At 39.3% G+C, this 23,918-nt stretch overlaps 2 protein-coding genes across 3 annotated transcripts; both read right to left on the bottom strand.

The window, feature by feature from the left end:
• Positions 1-440: 440 nt before the first annotated feature.
• Positions 441-7,288, bottom strand: LOC127361206 (uncharacterized). Its single transcript, XM_051395621.1, has 7 exons — positions 7,279-7,288; positions 6,258-7,147; positions 4,698-4,763; positions 3,655-3,696; positions 2,328-2,519; positions 1,472-1,669; positions 441-802 (listed from the first exon to the last, which is right to left on the bottom strand). Exons 1-6 carry the CDS (start codon positions 7,286-7,288, stop codon positions 1,646-1,648), a joined length of 1,224 nt encoding a protein of 407 aa, XP_051251581.1. The 3' UTR covers positions 441-802; positions 1,472-1,645.
• A 6,575-nt stretch (positions 7,289-13,863) lies between these two features.
• Positions 13,864-23,265, bottom strand: sncga (synuclein, gamma a). 2 transcript variants are annotated; one of them, XM_051395817.1, is made up of 6 exons: positions 22,664-23,265; positions 18,277-18,318; positions 17,814-17,941; positions 17,609-17,635; positions 15,005-15,061; positions 13,864-14,394 (listed from the first exon to the last, which is right to left on the bottom strand). In XM_051395817.1, exons 1-5 carry the CDS (start codon positions 22,782-22,784, stop codon positions 15,005-15,007), a joined length of 375 nt encoding a protein of 124 aa, XP_051251777.1. In that variant the 5' UTR covers positions 22,785-23,265; the 3' UTR covers positions 13,864-14,394. The 2 variants fall into 2 exon arrangements, with proteins under 2 accessions (XP_051251777.1, XP_051251778.1); XM_051395818.1 differs by lacking the exon at positions 17,609-17,635.
• Between the last annotated feature and the right edge of the window lie 653 nt (positions 23,266-23,918).

Genomic DNA, 23,918 nt, shown 5'->3' on the forward strand with positions numbered 1-23,918 from the left:
TTCAAGAACTTGATTTTTTATTATTATTTGGGTGGTTGAAAGTCACCTTAATGAGACAATTTCTTTATTATAATATTTTGTTTCTAAGAATGTAAAGTACCATTAATATTATTATCATTATTATTATCATTAATATTTTAAAACCTGCTCAGAAAACTAATATTTTAATATTTAATTGCAGCTATTTAATTTTCAAGCAGCCAAATAATTAAAAAAAATCAAGTTCTTGACTCACTGAGAACAAATATTTCAGTTTCTGAAAGTCACATAAGGTTTTCTACAGAAGAAAAATTAATTACTTCAATAAAACATTATTACATTTTATTTTATTTCTAAACTTAAAAGTTTGACTTTTACTAAAACATTTAATGAAGACAGTTCTTTTTTTACAGTGCACATTTTATCTGAATTGATCAAATCTGAAGAGTACAACAACAAGATGGTGTCAAACTAGTTTTATTACAATCTGCATTCGATTAGCATTTAATACATTTAATTTATGACAATAACTTTAATAATAACCCAGTTTATTAATGTTTAATGAACAGAGGTCATCAGATGAACCCTTCCTTTCCATGGTTCAGTAAAGAAAACATGAACATTGTCAACCAGCCATGAATTCAGTTATTTACATTTAATTAAACAATTAAACACGTTTATATTTATATCATTTTTAAAGACTTTATGTTCAACATTTTCGCTGCAGCTTTTGCAGGTTTGATGGACTGAAGCTGAAAGTCGGGATGAGGTCTGCAGGGTTCCTACTTAAAGAGTCCTCCAACAACGTTCTTCACATCCAGGCCTGAGGAACACAGACAGACGAACATTAGAGACAGACCACGTAGGACACAGCGCACAAATCCTGGTGCCAACTTTTAAACCTCCATTTGATTCAGTGGAAACAACAGTTACTCCTTCACAATGGACCTTCACCTCACGGGGCTCCAGCCAATCAGCAACCACTGTGGCAGCAGTTCCTCTAATGGCCACTAGAGGCTGGCTCCATAAGGCCCCATATTAAACTGTCCAACATGTTTACTGCCTTTTGGTCTTTACAGCTAATTTCCCTGTTCATGACGACTGTACAGGGACTGAATTTAAATGATATTAAGGCTTGAAGTTATGAATAATGAAGGGCGTGGCCTCACTGACAAGATTTATCAATACAGTCTGTAGTGCTAGCCATGTGTTAGCAGAGTTAGCATATCACACAGTCCATCCAGGATTTGGCGACTGTTTTTTGGGATTGTTGCAGCCTACATTGATATTTTTGCACTGAAATAGTGCGAGAAGGGGAAAACTGCTAATATATTTGTGCCTTTGTGATACGACAGAATGGTAAAGGTCAGCAATGGCAAGAGGGCTTGCTGTCGGTCAACGGCGAAGATAAGAAACTCACTAGTTTAACTCAAACTCACTACTTTCATTAACTGTAATGAGACCGGTTACAAACAAAGGGCAGCTGACTCACCTCCTCCTTCTTCTCCCTTACTGCCACCGCCGACCAGTGAGAGGACGTCTCCTGCATCGAATCCTCCCTTGTTGTCGTCTTTTTTACCGCCGACCAGTGAGAGGACGTCTCCTGCATCGAATCCTCCTGACTTCCCCTCCTCCTTGTTCTCTTCACTTTTCCCAAGAACACTCTTCACCGTGTTCTCCACCACTTCGCCTGCAGAGCAAACACATGGTAAGTTCGGCGTCTGGACAAACACGGGACTCGCATCGCTCTCGGCTAGCAGAAGGCAACTGTTAGCTTTGTATCATTTATTGTTTATTGTATTTACTTTACATCCTTTGACCCTCATCCCTACATAGAAACACAGAAATCAGTCCACAGGCAGCAGAGGAACAAAGGACATATGGAACCTTTTAATATTAATATAGTTTATATTTCCAGTTTGACTGTAATAAACGTCCTCTGATCCTCCGCACTGTAATAAGACTCACCCTGCCTGGAGCACTGGGTGGGCGGGGCTACAGAAATATTTTAGACTAATTAAATAAATTGAGGCTCTGCTCACCTGATGTTACCTGACAACCTGCCTGCTCCCCCCCGGGGGTTAAAGCAAACGCTGCAGCAAATAGCCCGATCTCTCTGTGATACTGACATTCTATACTGTTAAATCTTTTCTGTCCGTCGTCTTTAAAGGAGACAAACGTAGAACTCTGAACATTGTCTGTTAATAATTCTATAAATATCTCTAATATTGGTAATAGTGTTAGCTCTCTTTATTTAAGATGTGTGATTCTACGACTGAGAGGAAACGTTCAGAAGACTTTGTTTAAAACCGATCTGATCTCAGAGATATCTTACAAAAGATACTCACCCGCTTTCTTTCCGACAACCTCTGCGATGCCCTGGTTGCCCAGCTGGTTGAGGAAGTTTGCCATGGCTGCCTTTGTGTATCGAATGTGCTCGGGGGCGGAGGAGGTTTGATCTTATAGCGGCAGGTAACTCCTCCCCGGTCTTGCCCTGTTGTGGAATCAGGTGTGTGCTGGTTGCTTGTTCGGTTTCCGCCCTTTAAAAGAATTTAAAAAAGGCACCATGACTCACTGCAGGGCTCATTTTTCTTTAAGTTCACACCAGTGAGACTGTGAGCATCGTTCCTTCAGATGCACACGGCCCAACGGACTGTATGTAATATCTGTCTGTAGGGGAGGATATTCAATTCAATTCAGTTTTATTTGTAAAGCACCAAATCATAACCAACGTTACTTACTGATCTCAGGATGGAGCAACAGTTCCCATCAGATAGTGGTCAGGTTTGAGATTTTCAATAGCTGATATTAACAGAGCAGGTGGTCCGATATATAATGACGATATTCACATTATAGATACATTATAAACATATATTTAACACAGTCAGATACAGTTTTAGATCTGATTTAGTGTTTAAAGCTGAAGGTTTACAGCAGGATGAGACTCATAAAGGGAGCACTAACATCGTTAGCAACAAGCCTGCCTGCAGATAATCAGCCGATCAATAAACCTATAGTGCACACACAACAGTGAATAAAGCAGTTCCACAGAAATGAGATTCCATCTAAAACAGTAGTAATACAAACAGTATGAGCCTATTATTATTATTATTATTATTATTATTATTATTATTATTATTATTATTATTATTATTAATAGTATCAGTTTCATGCTGTCGGGCAGATAAAGGACGTCCTGGAGGGGCTGCGAGCTGAGCTGCTGCTAACGTTAGCTCAGCTTGTTTCATCGATGATTAAAATCCTTCATCTGGTTCAAATCTATGATAATATAAATAATTAATGAGGAAATGTTACAGATTATAGATTGAATCATAAATATAGATCATCAGCAGTATATTGTGACGTTTTACTGACGTCTGTTATGATCTTGTTTACATGTTGCTAACTTTTTGACTTTTTATTATCTCTTTATTGTGTGTTTATCTCTGCAGTCAGACCGGTCGTCCTGCCTACAGTTTTATGTTGTGGCTGTTGATTATGATGATGGTGGTAGGGAAGAGGAGGAGGAGGAGGAGGAGCTGCTCATTGGTTGGTTGTTGAGTACAGGTGTTGCTCCGGGGCAGAGTACTGTGTGTGTGTGTGTGTGTGTGTGTGTGTGTGTGTGCGCCCCACCCAGCAGTAATTGAACACATCTTCGTGCCAACGGGACCTGACCTGACATGGAAAGTTTTGCTTGATGTCCCGAAATGCAAATACCTAAAAAAAAAAAAAAAAGTTAGGGAAGGTCGCCATGGTTACCTCTTCCTCCACCAGAAGTCAGTGCATGCTGGGAGATTTGATGGGTAAACAAAACAACGAGTTACGATAAGATGTTAATCGAAGCAGAGAGTTAGTTGGAGACAACAATGTTATCACCAGCTCCACTCAAGAGCTCTTCTGGAGCTTTTGATCATCGTAAGTCCCGCCCCTTTCTGCTCTGTCCTCCAATAACAGTTGAGCAAGACTCCAGATGAAGGATTTTAGTCATTGGATCTGAAGGAACCTAAATGCCTAAATCATAACTATTGATTATTGATTGATCTACAGTATTTGGGCTCAGTGTGGGAATGTGAAGCTTTGATTGGGCCCAACAAAAATTCAGTGTGAGACCGAACCATGGAAACAGTTTCGGGCTAGAGTCCCTGACAAAATTATAAATTTAATTAGAAGCTAAAGTAAACAATATTGTGCATATAATATATAACAGATTGAGTTATTGATCACAGTCACAGTCAGACAGCATGGAAACACCCACAGAGCTCAACAATGGAGACACAGAGGAACAGGTTCGTTCAGTGTCAGGTTATTATTGTTACGTCAGAAACATCAGGAACACACCAGAAATATCCAACTATTATTATTATTATTATTATTATTTACTATTATTATTATAAATAATATAATCCAGACCAAGATTGTATTCATTTCTTTCTAGTTGTTTCATATTAATTTAAACTTCATGTAGAATTAGAATAAAGAATATCATATATATATATCATATAATCAGGAACAGAGGTTGTATAATATTGTCAGAATATTATGGTTTCTTGTTTCAGTGAGTTTGACCTTTGACATTAAAGGGACAGGGACTGTAATTGTAAACTGAAGCATGTTTATTATATAAAGTCCTTTAATAAGAACAGTTTCCTGCTTCAGGCCTGAAATATATTCATAAATAACTGAGACAACTGTAATGTATAAAAACGGTTTATATTTACTTTATGTTCAGGACTGGGGAGTAATGGATTACATATTACTGAGTAATCAGTTGCTGATTGCTGCTGGTTGTTGGTAGTTGTTGGTAGTTGTTGGTAGTTGTTGCTGGTTGTTGGTAGTTGTTGCTGGTTGTTGGTAGTTGCTGCTGGTTGTTGGTAGTTGTTGCTGGTTGTTGGTAGTTGCTGCTGGTTGTTGGTTGTTGTTGTTGGTTGTTGTTGCTGGTTGTTGGTAGTTGTTGCTGGTTGTTGGTAGTTGCTGCTGGTTGTTGGTTGTTGTTGTTGTTGGTTGTTGGTTGTTGTTGCTGGTTGTTGGTAGTTGTTGCTGGTTGTTGTTGCTGGTTGTTGGTAGTTGCTGCTGGTTGTTGGTTGTTGTTGTGGTTGTTGGTGTTGTTGCTGGTTGCTGCTAGTTGTGGTTGGGTTGTGTGGTTTGGTTGTTGTGTTGCTGCTGGTTGCGTTTGTTGTTGGTGTTGTGTGTTTGTTGTTGGTTGTTGTTGCTGGTTGTTGGTAGTTGTTGCTGGTTGCTGCTAGTTGCTGGTTGGTAGTTGCTGCTGGTTTGGTTGTTGGTAGTTGCTGCTGGTTGTTGATTGTTGGTAGTTGCTGCTGGTTGTTGGTTGTTGGTTGTTGTTGCTGGTTGTTGGTAGTTGCTGCTGGTTGTTGGTTGTTGGTTGTTGTTGCTGGTTGTTGTTGGTAGTTGTTGCTGGTTGCTGCTGGTTGCTGTTGGTAGTTGTTGCTGGTTGCTGCTGGTTGTTGGTTGTTGGTAGTTGCTGCTGGTTGTTGGTTGTTGGTTGTTGTTGCTGGTTGTTGGTAGTTGTTGCTGGTTGCTGTTGGTTGTTGCTAGTTGCTGCTGGTTGTTGCTGGTTGTTGCTGTGTGTTGCTGGGTGTTGCTGGTTGCTTCAGTCTGGGTGTTGCTGGATGCTGCTGGTTGCTGTTGGTTGTTCGTAGTTTCTGCTGGTTGTTGCTGGTTGTTGCTGTATGTTTCTGGTTGTTGCTGGTTGTTGCTAAATGTTGCTGGTTGTTGCTGGGTGTTGCCGGTTGCTTCAGTCTGGGTGTTGCTGGCACCTGGTGTCAGGTTATTATTGTTACGTCAGAAACATCAGGAACACACCAGAAATATCCAACTATTATTATTATTATTATTATTATTATTACTATTATTATTATAAATAATATAATCCAGACCAAGATTGTATTCATTTCTTTCTAGTTGTTTCATATTAATTTAAACTTCATGTAGAATTAGAATAAAGAATATCATATATATATATCATATAATCAGGAACAGAGGTTGTATAATATTGTCAGAATATTATGGTTTCTTGTTTCAGTGAGTTTGACCTTTGACATTAAAGGGACAGGGACTGTAATTGTAAACTGAAGCATGTTTATTATATAAAGTCCTTGTATAAGAACAGTTTCCTGCTTCAGGCCTGAAATACATTAATAAATAACTGAGACAACTGTAATGTATAAAAACGGTTTATATTTACTTTATGTTCAGGACTGGGGAGTAATGGATTACATATTACTGAGTAATCAGTTGCTGATTGCTGCTGGTTGTTGGTAGTTGTTGGTAGTTGTTGGTAGTTGTTGCTGGTTGTTGGTAGTTGTTGCTGGTTGTTGGTAGTTGCTGCTGGTTGTTGGTAGTTGTTGCTGGTTGTTGGTAGTTGCTGCTGGTTGTTGGTTGTTGTTGTTGGTTGTTGGTTGTTGTTGCTGGTTGTTGGTAGTTGTTGCTGGTTGTTGGTAGTTGCTGCTGGTTGTTGGTTGTTGTTGTTGGTTGTTGGTTGTTGTTGCTGGTTGTTGGTAGTTGTTGCTGGTTGTTGGTTGTTGTTGCTGGTTGTTGGTAGTTGTTGGTAGTTGCTGCTGGTTTGGTTGTTGGTTGTTGTTGCTGGTTGTTGGTAGTTGCTGCTGGTTGTTGGTTGTTGGCAGTTGCTGCTGGTTTGGTTGTTGTTGGTTGTTGTTGCTGGTTGTTGTTGGTAGTTGTTGCTGGTTGCTGCTGGTTGCTGTTGGTAGTTGTTGCTGGTTGCTGCTGGTTGTTGGTTGTTGGTAGTTGCTGCTGGTTGTTGGTTGTTGGTTGTTGTTGCTGGTTGTTGGTAGTTGTTGCTGGTTGCTGTTGGTTGTTGCTAGTTGCTGCTGGTTGTTGCTGGTTGTTGCTGTGTGTTGCTGGGTGTTGCTGGTTGCTTCAGTCTGGGTGTTGCTGGTTGCTGCTGGTTGCTGTTGGTTGTTCGTAGTTTCTGCTGGTTGTTGCTGGTTGTTGCTGTATGTTTCTGGTTGTTGCTGGTTGTTGCTAAATGTTGCTGGTTGTTGCTGGGTGTTGCCGGTTGCTTCAGTCTGGGTGTTGCTGGTTGTTACTGGTAGTTGCTGGTTGTTGCTGGGTGTTGCCGGTTGCTTCAGTCTGCGTGTTGCCGGTTGCTTCAGTTTGGGTGTTGCTGGTTGTTGCTGGGTGTTTCTGGTTGCTGCAGGTGTTTAATTGCAGGTGCTTAAACCTGTTCAACAGATTCATGGAAATCAGACAATGGATGGAGGGCTGAACCTGATAAAGTGGGAATGTGTTTGTGTCACGCTGAGCGTCACAGGGAGTTTTCACATACAGTCATTTTTAAATCAACCAAACCCAGTTCAATTCAATTCAATTCAATTTTATTTGTATAGTGTCAATTCATAACAGAAGTTATCTCAGGGCACTTTTCAAATAGAGCAGGTCTAGACCGAACTCTTCATAACATTAATTACAGAGACCCAACAGTACCACCATGAGCAAGCACTTGGAGACAAGGGCAAGGAAAAACTGCCTGTTAAAAGGCAGAAACCTAGGACAGATCCTCCGGCTCTAGGTGGGTGGTTGTCTGTCTCGACCAGTTGGGGTGAGAGAGAGAGAAAGAGAGAGAGAGAGAGAGAGAGAGAGAGAGAGAGAGAGGCAGAGAGAGAGAGACAGACAGACAGACAGGTGCACAGCAACAACAGTATTGGCAATGGCAATCTAGCAGGACCATGGCAGGAGGCTCCACCAGGATCCATGAGAACCTGCGAGACGAGAAAGCACAAGAACTCCGGGGAAGAAGTGGAGTTAGTAACATGCATTAATGGGACATGAATGAGTGCAGAAAGAGAGAGGAAGAGAGGAGCTCAGTGCACCATGGGAAATCCCCCGACAGTCTAGGCCTATAGCAGCATAACTAAGGGATGTTTCAGGACTCACCTGATCCAGCCCTAACTATAAGCTTTATCAAAGAGGAATGTCTTAAGCCTACTCTTGAATGTGGTGAGGGTGTCTGCCTCCCGAACCACAACTGGAAGCTGGTTCCACAGGAGAGGAGCTTGGTAACTGAAGGCTCTGGCTCCTGTTCTACTTTTAGAGACTATAGGAACCATAAGTAGCCCAGCATTCAGAGAACATAGTGTTCTAGAGGGGTAATAGGGTACTATGAGCTCTTTAAGATATGAAGGGGCCTGACCATGAAGAGCTTTATAGGTGAGGAGGAGAATTTTAAATTCTATTCTACATTTTACAGGGAGCCAGTGCAGAGAAGCTAGTACAGGAGAGATGTGATCTCTTTTTCTAGTTCCTGTCAGTACTCGTGCTGCAGTGTTCTGAATTAATTGGAGCGTTTTAATGGACTTATTGGGGCAACCTGATAATAAAGAGTTGCAGTAATCCAGCCTTGAAGTAACAAATGCATGGATTAGTTTTTCTGCATCTGTCTGTGATAGTATGTGTCTAATTTTCGTAATATTACGTGAATGAAAGAAGGCAGTCCTAGAGGTCTGCTTTATGTGGGAGTTAAATGACAAATCCTGATCAAAGATAACTCCAAGATTCCTGACAGTGGTGCTAGAGGCCAAGGTAATGCCATCTAGAGTAACTATATCTTTAGACAGTGAGTCTCTAAGGTTTTTGGGGCTAAGAACAAGAATTTTTTTTTTTTTTTAGTTTAACATCAGAAAATTGCAGCTCATCCAGGATTTTATGTCCTTAAGACATGTTTGTAATTTAGATAATTGATTAATTTCATCAGGCTTAATCGATTGATAGATATAACTGCGTATCATCTGCATAACAGTGAAAGTTAATGGAGTGATTCCTAATAATGTTACCTAAAGGGAGCATATATAAAGTAAATAGTATTGGTCCAAGTACAGAACCTTGTGGAACTCCATGACTAACTGTAGTATTTATTGAAGATTCATCGTTAACATGTACAAACTGCGAACAATCCGATAAATATGACCTAAACCAGCTTAGTGTGGTCCCTTTAATGCCAATTTGATGCTCAAGTCTCTGTAAAAGAATATCATGGTCAATGGTGTCAAATGCAGCACTAAGATCTAATAATACAAGTACAGAGACAAGTCCATTGTCAGAAGCAATCAGAAGGTCATTATTAACTTTAACCAGAGCTGTCTCTGTGCTATGATGAACTCTAAATCCTGACTGAAAATCCTCAAATAAACTATTGTTATGTAAAAAGTCACACAACTCTTTGGTGACTACTTTCTCCAGAATCTTAGAGAGGAAGGGGAGGTTAGAAATCGGTCTATAGTTGGCTAAAACCCCTGGGTCAAGAGTGGACTTTTTAAGAAGGGGTTTAATTACAGCTACTTTAAAGGACTGTGGTACATATCCTGATAATAAAGAAAGATTAATCATATCCAGTAAAGAAGTGCCAATTAAGGGAACAACTTCTTTAAGCAGCCTAGTTGGGATCGGGTCTAATAGACAGGTTGATGGCTTCGATGAAGAAATGATTGAAGTTAACTGATGAAGATCGATAGCAGAAAAACAGTCTAAATATATATCTAAGTTTACATTAGCAAAAGTCCCTGAACTTGGAGAGCCACTGATAACTGTTGATGGCAGTTGGTGATGAATTTTCTCTCTAATAGTAATAATTTTATTATAGAAGAAGCTCATGAAGTCATTGCTACTTAAGTTTATGGGGATATGTGGCTCAATAGAGCTGTGACTCTCTGTCAGCCTGGCTACAGTGCTGAAGAGGAACCTAGGGTTATTCTTATTTTCTTCTATTAGTGCTGAGTAATAGGCTCCTCTGGCATTACGGAGGGCCTTTCTATAAGTTTTAAGATTATCATGCCAAATTGAGCGATATTCTGATAATTTGGAAGAGCGCCATTTCCTTTCAGATTTCCTAGCTATTTGTTTTAACTGGCGGGTTTGGTGGTTATACCAAGGTGCTAGTCTCCTATGTTTTAATAATTTCCTTTTTATAGGAGCGATAGAGTCTAATGTTGATCGTAGTGAGCCTGCAGCACTATCGACAAGATTATCAATTTCGGAGGGACTAAAGTCGTTATAGGATTCTGTTAAATTCAGACATGGCATTGAATTAAACACTGAAGGAATCTCCTCCTTAAATTTAGCTACAGCACTGTCAGATAGACATCTGCTGTAGGAAGTTTTGCCTAATGGCTTATAATCTAATAGTATGAATTCAAAAGTTATTAAATAATGGTCAGATAGGAAAGGATTATGTGGGAAGACTATTAAATGTTCAATATCAATGCCATATGATAGAACAAGGTCAAGAGTGTGATTAAAACAATGAGTTGGTTTATTTACACTTTGACAGAAGCCAATTGAGTCTATTAATGATATAAATGCATTACTAAGGCTGTCATTGTTAACATCCACATGAATATTAAAATCACCTACAATAATTACTTTATCTGATTTAAGGACTAAACTTGATAAAAACTCTGAGAATTCAGATATAAAATCAGAGTACGGTCCAGGAGCGCGGTACACTATAACAAATAGAACTGGCTGCAGTGTTTTCCAGTTTGGGTGAGAAAGACTAAGAACAAGGCTTTCAAATGAATTATAATTTAGTTTAGGGTATTAATGAGTATTAATATGAGTATTAATATGACTGGGGGGGGTGGATTCATTTAGGCTAACATACTCCTCGTGGGACAACCAGGTCTCAGTAAGACAAAGTAAATCAATATCATAATCTGATATTAATTCATTCACTAAAACAGCTTTAGAGGACAGAGACCTGATATTTAACAGCCCACATTTCATTCTCTTATTTTGTGCTACTGAGGAGTTGGTTTTAATTTTTATTAAAAATGTTATGTTGAACTCCTCTTGTTTTTATTTCTTTAAATAATTTAGGTGGTCGGGGGACAGACACAGTCTCTATGGGGTTTTGGGTGGGTGACTGTTCTAAAGAAAGCGCAGAGAAGTGTGTAAGACAGCAGCTCTGCTTCCTGGTCCCAACTCTGGACTGTCAGGTTTTAGAAATAAACTTCGCCATATTTCTAGATAAGAGAGCCGCTCCATCCAAAGTGGGATGGATGCCGTCTCTCCTAATCAGACCAGGTTTTCCCCAAAAAGGCTTCCAGTTATCAATGAAGCCCACATCAAGCTAAGCTAACCTCATCAGGAGTGTGTACTTAAATGAACTAGTATTTAATATTTATGAAATTGTTCAACTATTCCTTAACTTCAGATATTGAACATAGCTTGCATACATTAGCTTGGCTTGCTACAGACAGCTAGCATAACACTGGATATTTATTGATTGATTACTTATTTGTATTTTGAGCGAAAAGCCACAAAGCATGTAAAGAAGCTATTGAGAGCTAGCTGATGTTACCTCATGCTATGCTAATGACTTGATTTCTGCAGGTTTATCTGACATATGAGCAGTTTTATACACACAGGCTGTCTTTGATTTCCTTTATTGGTTCTTTTACTTTCTAAATCTCGATTCAACAACACGTAAAATGTACAGATTCATCAGTCACACGTCTTTGTAATAAAATGTCAGCGTAAGCGCGAGCTGGGAAGTGATTGAATCAACTGTGGTGATGATTTAATAACGGGTTCATGTCCAAATGCATTAAAAGCTGGATGATTTCATATTGATGGAAGACTGTATTGATGATGTGATATATGAGCAGATATTCTGTAGCTCATCCAGCTCATTGATGATTAGTTTGACTGAAACATTAAATCACCCAGTTTGTACCTCAAGTTGTAATAAATTGTTTGAAAGTCTAAACTGTAAAATAATCTGCAGGTTTACAGGTTTTTTATATTTATTTTAAATACATGGAAATATTAATACAGTTTAAAAAGTATCCTGTGAATTTACATGTCTAATTGAAAATAACATGAAAAATCTGTAACTGTCATAAAATTACTGCTTAATTAAAAAAGTTAACTGATGAAGATCGATAGCAGAAAAACAGTCTAAATATATATCTAAGTTTACATTAGTAAAAGTCCCTGTTGAACTCCTCTTGGTTTTATTTCTTTAAATAACCGGGGACAGACACAGTCTCTATGGGGTTTTGGGTGGGTGACTGTTTTAAAGAAAACGCAGAGAAGTGTGTAAGACAGCAGCTCTGCTTCCTGGTCCCACACTGTTCACACTGTAGCTCTTCTGGAGTTCTCTGTTACTTCTCATATTTTGATGTTATTTGGCAGAAAACGGAGCATTGTCACATCATTTTGGTTGCCAGTTGTTGTTAGTTGCTGCTGAACAGGAAATAAAGCTTCTGCTGCTGCTAATAAACAAATGATAAATAATACAATTTAAAGGGTTTCCTGTTCCATGCAGACGTTTTTACTTGTAACAGTAAAGTATATACTTCTGAATACTGAATACAGTCCTACTGAAGTAGTGATTATTTAAATGCATACCAAGTTCATGTGCTTGTTTGCTGTCTGTTTATTGGCTCAGTGCTGCCACCCTGTGTTTAAAAGTGTTATTACACACTGAGCATTCTCTCTCTACATTCACAGGCTGCTGTTTATATAACTGCTAAAGTGCATTTTGGTTGTTTTATTGTAATTTTGGATACTTTTTGAAAATATCTAGGCAGTGAATAGACAGAGTTTAATAAACAGCCATCAAATTCAATTCTCAACCTTTTTACCCCCAATTCAGAATACGACTTATAATAATTAATACATGAGAGAAATCTCAGGACTGAATGAGTCTCCTTTCTCTTTTAATACGTCCACATATGTTCAAATAACTCAATTAACTACCAATAGGCAGGTAGATTATTGATTTAATCAACTCCATATAGAATATAGCGCTACAGTTTATACACTGTTTAATAATTATAGATTATTAATTATTATTACTGTTTAATGAAAACATTTTACAGATTTAATTACTGTGGCCTTTATGTGAGAACATATTTTCTCTTGATATATTTAAATATTTTCTTTTCACATGAAGCTTTGCATACATGAAGTGTGCGTGTGTTTGAAAGAAAGAGCAGGATCAGAGCAGTGGAGTGTGAAGATGTGGAGAAGGTGTAAATAAATCAGACTGACCCAGTTTCTACAGACCAGGTCCCGACAGAAACCGTCCGTCATGAATGAATCTGTATCAGACCTGTCTGCAGTATGTTCCTTCAGTACGCTCATTTAGATGTGAGTTAGCAATAATTGTTTGTACTTTGAGCATTATTATCCTCCAGGAAGCCACATAGTTGACTTGACATATAAGAATAAAATGTATTTATTACATTTATACAGCAATACTGATTATTATAATGCTTATTATAGTAGTATATTATTCTTTTACAGTATTGTTATAACAATATTTTTACATCATATATTTTATTATTAATACAACATTAATATTTTTCCACATGCGATACTCTTTACTCCGTACATACGTACATGTAACTCTTGTGGTCTGTCCACTTTATTCACACTATTTCACCAATTATAATACACTAAATTAAATCGTCTTACATATATGTTAATACTTGATATTTGTTTGAATTTCGTGGTATTTTGTTTTTGTGCGTCATGAAACGCACACACTAACATCAGTGTTAACAATAAATAAGAATGTTATTCTATTTTAATTTAACAGTGAACCAGTGAAGAAGAAACAAAGAGGTGGTTTTCAAACTTATTTTTATTTAACTTCTGTTGTTTTGTAAAAGAAGAACTCAGTTAATATTAGCAACACAGACTGCGGTGTGTGAAGTGTGTGTGTGAACTACAGGAAGGATTATTAATTATTCATTATTATTTATTTGTTAGCGCCATTCTACGGTTATCTCGGACCTTTTCAATGGCGGTCTGACCGAACTCTTTACATTAATTACGAGACCCACGTCCCCATGGCGCACTTGGCGACGGGGAACTGCCTGTTAAAGGCGAACCTGGCCGGGGGTGGATGTGTGTGTGTGTGTGTGTGTGTGTGTGTGTGTGTGTGTGTGTGTGTGTGTTTTCTAGTATTTTAAGTGTCTCAGTAAAGCAACATGCATTTAAAAGGTTGTCTGTCTGTCAGGGGGTGGAGTCAGCCTGGTGATTGACAGGAGGGGCGGAGCTTGTATGATATTGGTGGGATCAAATGTGAACGCTCGGCTTGGGTGATGTCATCTCACACTGACCAATCAGCTGAGAGTGTTTTTGCATATTAGATCCATTTCTGAGTGTTAAAAACTGACATCAGTGTGTGTACGATGAGTGGAGTAAGAGGCAGTGTAACCATGGCAACAGGAGGGACGATGAGGATGGTTTCTATTGGTTAATGAGGTTTAGTTGCACACTGTGGATGAAGAATCTTTTAGGGGTTAGGGAGGATCAGAGGTCAAAGGTCAAAGGGCTGAGCGACGGCTAAAATGTAAAGGTTCCTTTTCTGTCGTTCCTCACTGGACAGGAAGAAACAGGGAGTGACTGCAGGACGGCAAGGACGAAAGTCTGAGAGAGAAACAGAAAACAAATGGGAGGAGGATTTTCATTGGGGTTGTTTTGATCGAGCAGCCTAACAAAAATATAACAAATAGACAATTTCTGAATAAGTCTGTGAAAGTTGACGCTAAACTGCATTGCGTTGAAGGAGGATGAACAGCCCAACATGGGGAAGCTACTGTACTGTTTATTTGATCCAAATAATAATATATTGGTCAATGCTGTAAATACAGGCCAGAGGTCTGTACTGTAGATACAAGGCAGAGGTCAGTGCTGTAGATACAGGGCAGAGGTCTGTACTGTCTATTTGATTGATAATAGTACCAATAATCATATTATGAATAATAATACTATCTTCATTTCATAAGTTTTAGTTATGTAAGTAAATAAATATAAAATTATATTTAACACCAATGAATCACACATTATCCTCACTCTTTTACTCGTTATTCTTTTTCTTCATAAATATAAATTATGTAGTTTTTCAGAGTATACCGTCCAGTCGCCCCAAATGCCCACTCGAGCAATGTGGTTTAAACAAAACTGAAAAGCACAATTTCCTCCTGTTTGATAAAAACTACAGAACAAAATGTTGTTTTATGTTGTGTAGTTTTCTCACCTACTGTGCAGCCTGTTCGGTCTGTTCTCCCCCTGCTTCTGGTTTTGGAATGTCAGTCTGCAGGAGAGACACAGCAGAGGTCACAACGGCCTCCAAACTCCACCTCTATACAAATCCATCCATGTACAAAGCTACATTTCTCCCAGAACAGGTGCAACTGATAAAATGCATAATGACTGCAGTCCATTTATGTGTTTGAGTCCCAGGTTCCAGATATTGTCCGTTCACTGACAGACCGGAAGGATAATACACACATTATGTCTGCTGAGCTGATGATGAATCTGATTTGGGACGTGACCACTGACTGATGGGACCAAGACATTTACATTTAATCAAAGACCTCACTTTTTTAACCTTTCCAGTTGACAAGTTGGGATGAGTGAAGCCACTTTTATGATTTATTATTAGTTACACCTGTGATTTTTTTTTTTTACACCTGCTTAGAGGAGTTAAAATGTCGTCAGAAATGTCTGTTGTGCAATCACAACAAAGAAATCATGAGATTTCCTTTAGTGTGAAAGTTTATCTTGTCGACGTAAATAGTTTGACAAAATACCAAAAACTTAGCGTCCGCTTATAAGAGCTTAATCCCATGCCTTCAGATTTCATTAATAAGTGAAACTTGAGTTAATATTATTTCTTAGAAATAGGTTTCATTTTACCCACAAAATTGCCAAAAATTACTTTTCAATCTAGTCTCTTCTGATTGAACAATTTAACAATAATTTACACCTTTTACTGTGGGAGAAGTGTAACTTTATATCTGTATAATGGTACTGCAGCAGCAAATACTGAAGGATAAAACCATAGCGCCCCCTATGGAGAAGTATTTCTGTTGAGAAGTGAGATGAAGCCAAAGATGAGCTAAGCTGAAAGAAACAACCATGTTAGTCATCGTTTACAACGTTCAAGGTGATTTGGTTTCACTGAATTTGCAACTTATTTCCAACCTAATATTTATTTGTCTTGTTGCTATACTTTTCAGGACATCAAGAAAAGACCACTAGCCAAGTGTTATGGTAATAATCAATAATAATAATAATCTTATAAATAAAGTCCACTAACGTCTACAAACGACCGACACCCACAACACCACAGAGGCCAAAGTCAAAGCTAACATTACTGCAAAGCTTGTGGAAGATGCTGTCTGAATGTGCTTTTAGGTGGATAATGTTAGCTTCTTTGCTAGCATGTACAAATTTCTAGCTAGCTAATGTAGCAACATACTGTCAGCTAGCTCCCTCTAGACTACTGGGGCTGATCTGGCTGCCGTTGCAGGGAAGCTAGTTCTGATAACATTATTCAGCATTGTTGGGTTGCAGTGGGCGAGCTAACCTTAGCTTGCTCGCTAATGTTTTTGCCAGTGGAATACTATCTCAATAGATATGTTAGTTGGCTAATGTTAGCTTGACAAATTACTTCCCCAGCTAACGTGATCCATGATATTAACTTATGTATTCTGACCAACAACCAACAATAAATTATGCTAACAGTACAAAGCTAACACTTTCTACTAGCAAAGTGTGATGCGAGGCAGAGGCATCCAGCTAGCTAACTGTAGCTAAGCTAAGCTTTGGTTGTCCGGCTGGCTGTATCTTGGCGTTGCATTGTGGGTCTGGTGTTGGTCGCTTCGTGGTGTTGGCTGATGGCTGATTTGTAAACGGCAAGCTAGTTATTAGCATGGAGCTAACGGTCCAAATAAAATATAGGATCATTGCAGATAGAAACGTTATTCTAAATATGATTGTCAGTTATTTTACAGCGTTCAGTGTTTGTCACTGTTGGCCGACGCCCACTTCGCCAAAGTGACAAAGATGTAAACTTTCCATTCTTTCTCTAAAGGGTGCAGTTGTTCTTGGTGGAGTAAAGAAAGGCGTCATCAGCATAACGATGAACATAAAATGGTTTTTAGCAGAGGAAACAAAGTTATTTTTTCATACCATGCAGATTTCTTTTATTTTTTTTTCATGCTTTGTTAGTTTTTTAAATCTTTGAGTGGAAAGCCTCGTATTCGCACATTCAAACAAAACCATTCATCCATCTACAATGCAAATGGAAGTCATATAAAAGAGGTTTCTGTAGTGTAAAGGAATAGTAGCTTGCAAAGCTTTAAAAGTAATTCCCCAACACTGGTTGATACAGAGTGTAACATCTATAAACGTTGGAAGTTAAAATTTGTTTTAGCCTTACTACTACAAAACATTTCAAAATATATATATTTTTTTAAATCTAACTTTGTCATGTGTTTCCTTTTTCAGTTTTAGTAACTATATAAAGTTATTTCTTCTTCTTCTTTTTCTTATTACCATTGCCACAAATTATACTTATTTATTTACTTACGTACTTATTTGAAGCATAAGATAGTCACTACAACCACTAGTGTTGATGAGGCACGCACCGTCTCAATCTGAAATAACATTACCCATGACAATATACATTAATTCCTGCAGAGGTTTCCCTGTAATGTGGACGATATAACGAACCCGAAAAGCAGCAGAAATGTTAGAGTTATGCATCTGTGAGTCCTGAAAAGTCAGAAAGTCTTATCAGGCAACGAGCATCATGCCATGCAATCACTCAACCCCCCCTCGACCAATCAGGCACCTCCTCAGCCACTGGTCCCGCCTCCTCCTGTTCCCAGCAAATCACCAGAGATTTATGATGGAGACAAAAAATTAAAGTTATCAACACAACGCAGCGTTTATTATTAATTAGTGTACAACGACAGAGGCAGAGGAAAATATAATAATTGATTTTAGTTTATGTCCACCAGCCTGGATTGGGGGTCATGTGATATGACATCACTCACCGCCCTGATGAATCCGCTCGCCACCGCCGCATTCTCGACCCCGTCCACCGTCGCCTGGGCAACCTCGTTGGCCCCGGCAACCGCGGTGTCGGCAACGACGTTGGCCTGCTCGTTCGTCTTCTGGGAAACTAGATGACAGGAAACAGGAAGTAGAAAATAATGCTCAGCAACATATGTGACAAATGTTTCTATTGTTATATTTATACTTACTGAAACTTTAACAGTCCGCCCGCTGATAGTTCATTTATATTTCACCTTTTTATATTTTCAGGTGATTATGAAAACATACCTATAAATATCATGTTACATTTCTGACAGTAGAGCTAATAACATTGTCTCTCTGTATATACACACATATATCTCATGCGCAGTAGCATTTCGTTCAGTGTAGTAAGCTTGGCCTCATCATATGTCATTTTTGTTTTGTTAGTTTTGTTAGTTTGTCGTGCAGCAGTTTGTCTACCTGTGTTAACACCGGTCACCACTCCCTCCATCGTCTTGTTTCCTGGAAAAGAGACAGAGAGAAAAACGTGGTTGCTGAAATGAACATTTCCAGTATATTGACCCTCAACTAGTGGCTGTGTTGAAGCTAAGCTAGGGGCTAAGAGAGGCTAACTCTGTATGTTTGTGTGTGTGTCTGTGTGGGATCGAGGTAAAGATCGCAGTCCGGTGCTTCTACAGCGTCTAAAGTCCGAACCACTGCGCCACAATATGAAAATACTAAGTATAGGGTTAGCAAAAGCTAGCATAACCTCCTGTGAGGTAAACATTTAAAAAATGTAAACATTTAAAAAAGTAAACATTTAAAAAGTAAACATTTAAAAAAGTAAACATTTAAAAAAAGAGCGCCACGGTTTCAGAGCAGAGGCTGGGGGAGGCGGGCCGCCCTCCTCTGATTGGAGGAAGTTAACTCTGGTTTTATAGAGATGTCCCGAACTGTCCGCTCTGTGTCAGCATTATAATTCAGTTTATATGTTTTAGTTTGGAGAACCTCTTTATTGTTTATATGACTGCAGCGTTGTGAAACTGTCTTATATTAGAGTGGGCCTTTATTTCTAATTCCCCTGTTAATAAGAATATTTAATGATGTTATAGTGCTTCCTGTTTCTATCACTTCAGTGTAATATCTATTTCCGCAGCACTAATGCCATCAATACAAGTCACACACACTCAACAACATTTTCTCTTTTTAACAATAACACTGTTTTCACTCACTGACTCTCTCCTGTTATTCCCCCTTTAAGCTGCTTGGAAAGAAGCTCAACCCTTTACCTCCGTATGTTTCAAGTAAAAGCCTCCCAGAACTTAATTCTTTTATTTTTTAATTTGATAGAAATCCAGGAAGTGTTGCCTGGAACTGAGTTTTAGCCCACGCTCATTGAATTCAATGTGCTTTTAATGCATGAAATAAGGTCTGTGGTTGATTTTCACGTTTTGTTCTACGACATAAAAGTAGTCAGTAAATACCCCACCTCTGAATGTCATTATTTTGAAAGAAGTTCTCATTGCAATGACTTTAATGACATTGGCAGAAATGGGCTTCAATAATAATCCTCATTAACAGCCTTGTGGTGTTTATACCTACAAACTCTTTGTATTAGCAGCAGTGTGAGCGTGAATCTGACCTGGTTTCCTCTGCAGAGACAAACGGAGCTCAGCTGCTCTCTGAATTATTTATTGGTGTCACCCAGTTTACAGCGAGCAGCGGTTCCTCTACAGTAAGAACAGTAATAGCACAGTGGAGGATCCTATTGTTTCATACTACAGTGAGTTTATGGTTGTAATCAGGCTCAGTTTAACACTGAAGCCTCTAGATAAGCTACAGAAACAACCAGAGAGCAGATTGGATGTTTCTGTATAGTTATTATTACTGTCTGCAACCTGGTTGGATTCCCCTTGAAGTCAATGAAATGAGGCGGTAGAAACACTACCACTGTTGTCCACAGGGGCCGCCAGAATCAGCACAAAATAAAAGCTCCCTGTTGCTGCTGTAAGTCAGTGGTTCCCAACCTTTCTCCTTAAGGGCCCCATTTTCTATCACTTAATTAACTGACGACGCCTGAATAAGTGACATATTTTATGAATATTTCATATTATATTCAATGTATAACAATAATAGCAGAGAACAGCTGATAAACTGTAAACAGTGAACACAATAACTGCAGGAAGTTTGTGTAAAAACAAAGATTTCAATGAATTTTGAGCAGATTATTAAATAATTCAGAGAATAAGTTTTTCTGATATTTTTGGAAACTTTTTATAACATTTTCTGTCTGTGTATCTACTTTTAAAGTATATATTTTTTCCATTTTAAACAATCTTAACTACCTAATAGGCTTCCTTTTGACAAATTCTGTGTTCTTCTGATACTTTTCTATTAGCTCACCTGTCACTCAAAGCAGCCACACCCCTTAATTATTTATAACTTTAATCCTTAATTTGATTTAAAGGGAAGTACAGGAAATATTATCTATAGAAACCAAAAGGCTGTAAACATGTTTGTTTCTGCTGTTGGACATTTTATTATAGTGAGACTGAGTCACTGCTGGAGCCAGCCTCTAGTGGCTGTAAGAGGAACTGCTTCATCAAAACTAAAATTAGGAGCCTGTTTTGAAAATGAAAGCAGTAGAAAGTACAGATATCATCATTTATCAGCTGATTGTTGAATGTTTTATAATAATCTGACACATGTAGTGGAGTATAAAGAACTGAAATGTAGTATTAGAATAAAGTATTATTCCTCTGTCTTTATGCTGATTGGACAATGTGGTGTCACTGAGTGTCTTTATCTAGTGAACATGGACTAGTGGACTTCCAGTCTCAGCCGTGGTGTTTGTTGGCGTTTGGTCCAGATCCAGATCCAGAGGGATCCCAGTGGGCGTCATGCTGCTCAGACATGTGACGGATCAGACTGAACAGTCTTTGTGTGAGAGGACACAGTCTGTAATTCACACAGCGTGTTTGAACCGATGTTTGTGCTACATGACAGCAGTTACAGGAAGGAGGCTCACAACCAGATATGGTGCATATTTAATGAACCCACAGGTTTTTATCTCCTCTAATGCGTCTTTCTGTCTTTTTCTTTCCGCCCAGTCCGACTGTGTGTCAGTGCGGTTACAATCAATAAACAATTAGTACGTTTTAGTCTTTGGCAAATGTCCAGAGTTCACATGGGATCGTCCACTCTGCCAACAGAGTCTGAAATGCCCCAAAATGGAAGAGAGAGAATAAACCCTTCAGATTATGTAACAATAAACTTTAGAGTTTTACCTGCTGGTGGTAAAAAAAAGATTATAACAACAAAAATCTGACCTGGAAAGACACTTTGTTGTGTGGTTGGTTTCACATGTTCAAATTCAGGATGCTTTTTCTTTTTAAAAGCAATCTACCATTCGATATTAATTCATAGTTATGTTTTTAATGGTCTTTAATGAAGAGGTGAGTTCACTGTCTGTAATAACAGTGGGACAGTGTCTGTGGTTAGTTCACTGTCTGTAATAACAGTGAGACAGTGTCTGTGGTTAGTTCACTGTCTGTTATAAAAGTGGGACAGTGTCTGTGGTTAGTTCACTGTCTGTAATAACAGTGGGACAGTGTCTGTGGTTAGTTCACTGTCTGTAATAACAGTGGGACAGTGTCTGTAATAACAGTGAGACAGTGTCTGTGGTTAGTTCACTGTCTGTTATAACAGTGGGACAGTGTCTGTAATAACAGTGAGACAGTGTCTGTGGTTAGTTCACTGTCTGTTATAACAGTGAGACAGTGTTTGTGGTTAGTTCACTGTCTGTTATAACAGTGGGACAGTGTTTGTGGTTAGTTCACTGTCTGTAATAACAGTGGGACTGTACAGCATTTGTGGTAAAAAAATAATTTCCTCCTTGGCACTAAACACATTGAGACATTTCTGTTGAAAGGTTTCTTCACAGGGTTCCTAAAGTTCTGATGCAACAATGATCTTTAACCAAGTTCTATGTCAGTGGATCAGAGGACAGGTTCTGGCTTTATTTACACCGTCTGCACAGGAAATAAATATAATTACTAACGCTGCGTCATGTTTCAGATCCCGTAGATGTTATTAATTATTGCTGTGTCATGTTTCAGGGTGATGGTGAGTCAGTTTTTGCTCTGAGATTCATTTTGAATAAAAACTGAGTCCCAGCAGGATTTTAGAGGCTGTTTTTTTCTGTTCAGCCTGTTTTTGGTTTTTGAAAATTTAAAGTGAAGACATTTGATATTATCTGTTATTTGTTCATTTCCTACCTTCCATCATTCATTCTTCTCTTGTTCTGCTGCATCTTAAAATTTAACGCACAATGTCCTGATGAATTTCACTTCATTGAAATTCAGCTTCTGTCCCTGTCTTTATCCATCCCCACCTTTCCCTTTCCACCATGTAATGTTTGCTTTCTTCTCCTTCTCTTTTATTCCATTCATCCCTTCTTTCTGCCCTTTATTCTTCTACTGCCTCTGTTCCTCCTCTCTCTCTGCGACCTCCTCATCTTCAGATGTCAGGATGAATCGCACTTTGAATATTTTAAGCTTCAGCCTCTTGTCCTCCACCTTTCACTCCCTCCATCCCTCTTTCCATCCCTCATCATCCCTTCTTCACTTCCCACCAAAAAACTACTTTTTCATTACCAATTTCTGCTTTTAGTCCTCTTTCACTCCCACTGTCCGCTCCCTTCATCCCTCCCTCCCCCCTCAGTGCCATTACCAACCCTAACCCTAACCCTTCTCTGTCTCACTTTCCACCACAAAAAACTACAAATCCCTAAAACTGAATGTTTAGTTTGTTGTTCAATTTCACTTCTCTTCCATCCATCCATCCACCCATCCATCTGCCCTCTCACCGACGTAGATGACCCCCTCCTTGGTCTTGGCCGCGGCCTCCCCCACTCCGGCCTTCGTCTTCTCGGCGGCGGCCACCACTCCATCCTTCGCCATGGAGAATCCCTTCTTCAGAGCGTCCATGATGCTTTGCTTCTCCTCTCTTCTTATTCAGTTGTTTGCTCTCTGCTCCTCCTTCTCTCTTTATTCACCTTCTTCTTCTTCTCCTTCTTCTGCTGCTGCTGCTGCTGCTGCTTCTGCTCCGTCTGCCGTCAGCCGCCTCGTCTCGCTCTTCCTGCTAATGGACGAAAGAGGGAGAGAGAAGGGGTGGAGTGAGGGCACGTGAGAGAAAGAAAGGGAGAAAGAGAGAGAGAGAGAGAGAGAGAGAGAGAAAGAGTGTGATATGTAGAAGCAACACGGGACTGTTGTGCAGTGGAGAGAGATAGAGAGAGAGAGAGAGAGAGAGAGACAGAGGGAGAGAGAGAGAGACAGAGAGACAGAGAGAGGAAGAGAGAGAGAGACAGAGAGAGAGAGAGAGAGAGAGAGACCGGGAGACCGAGAGAGAGACAGAAACAGAGAGAGAGAGAGAGAGAGAGAGAGAGAGAGAGAGAGAGAGAGGAAAGTGGTGGAGAGAGGTCGAGATAGACTGGTGCAAAGAGAAAAGAAGAAGAAACAAGTGGATGAAAGGGAAAGAGAGGAGGAAGAGGGTCATGTCAAGGGAGGGGCTGGCTGTGATTGGCCTCTCTGCCCGGTCGGAGGCGGGACAGACAGATGACTGATTATTATACTGTATACAATTCAATATACAGAATACAGAGAATTTACTTTATATAACAACATATATATTTACGTATTTATACAACATATTGCATTAATCTCCTGTCCCCTCAGTCTTTAAAAATGCCCCCTCCCTTCACACCATAAACATCATATGGGTTAATGAAGCTGCCCCCCTGCTGACTATTACATAGAATGCAGGTTTAAGACACTTTGGCGCTTTGTCCATTATATACGCGGTGCAGCCTCGGGTCGGACTCACCTCCTCCAGTGAACAGCAGCTGTCTCGGGTCGGACTGCCTCACCTCCTCCAGTGAACAGCAGCTGTCGGTCAGCGTGTACATGGAGGGCCGTGTGGATGTGATAACAGGGCCCTTGGTTCCTGCCCCGAAACTGGAGAGAGTGTGCGTGCTCTCCAACGAGGAGTGGAAATTCACATCACTCACATCATATCTCCATCTAAAGAGACAGAAATACAATAAAAACATCTCTAAACACAGG

This window comes from Dicentrarchus labrax, unplaced genomic scaffold, assembly GCF_905237075.1.
Source record: "Dicentrarchus labrax unplaced genomic scaffold, dlabrax2021, whole genome shotgun sequence".
Classification (NCBI taxonomy): Eukaryota; Metazoa; Chordata; class Actinopteri; family Moronidae; genus Dicentrarchus; species Dicentrarchus labrax.

Coding starts and splice junctions, on each gene's coding strand:
- LOC127361206 (XM_051395621.1), bottom strand. Junction 4,764..6,257: donor TACCAACAACTACCAACAAC/TACCAACAACCA, acceptor ACTACCAACAAC/CAGCAGCAATCAGCAACTGA. Junction 3,697..4,697: donor TCCCCAGTCCTGAACATAAA/GTAAATATAAAC, acceptor TTTTTTTTTTAG/GTATTTGCATTTCGGGACAT.
- sncga (XM_051395817.1), bottom strand. CDS start 22,784: ATGGACGCTCTGAAGAAGGGATTCTCCATGGCGAAGGATGGAGTGGTG. Junction 17,636..17,813: donor CGAGCGGATTCATCAGGGCG/GTGAGTGATGTC, acceptor TGCTGGGAACAG/GAGGAGGCGGGACCAGTGGC. Junction 15,062..17,608: donor CGGGACCAGTGGCTGAGGAG/GTGCCTGATTGG, acceptor TCTCTCCTGCAG/ACTGACATTCCAAAACCAGA.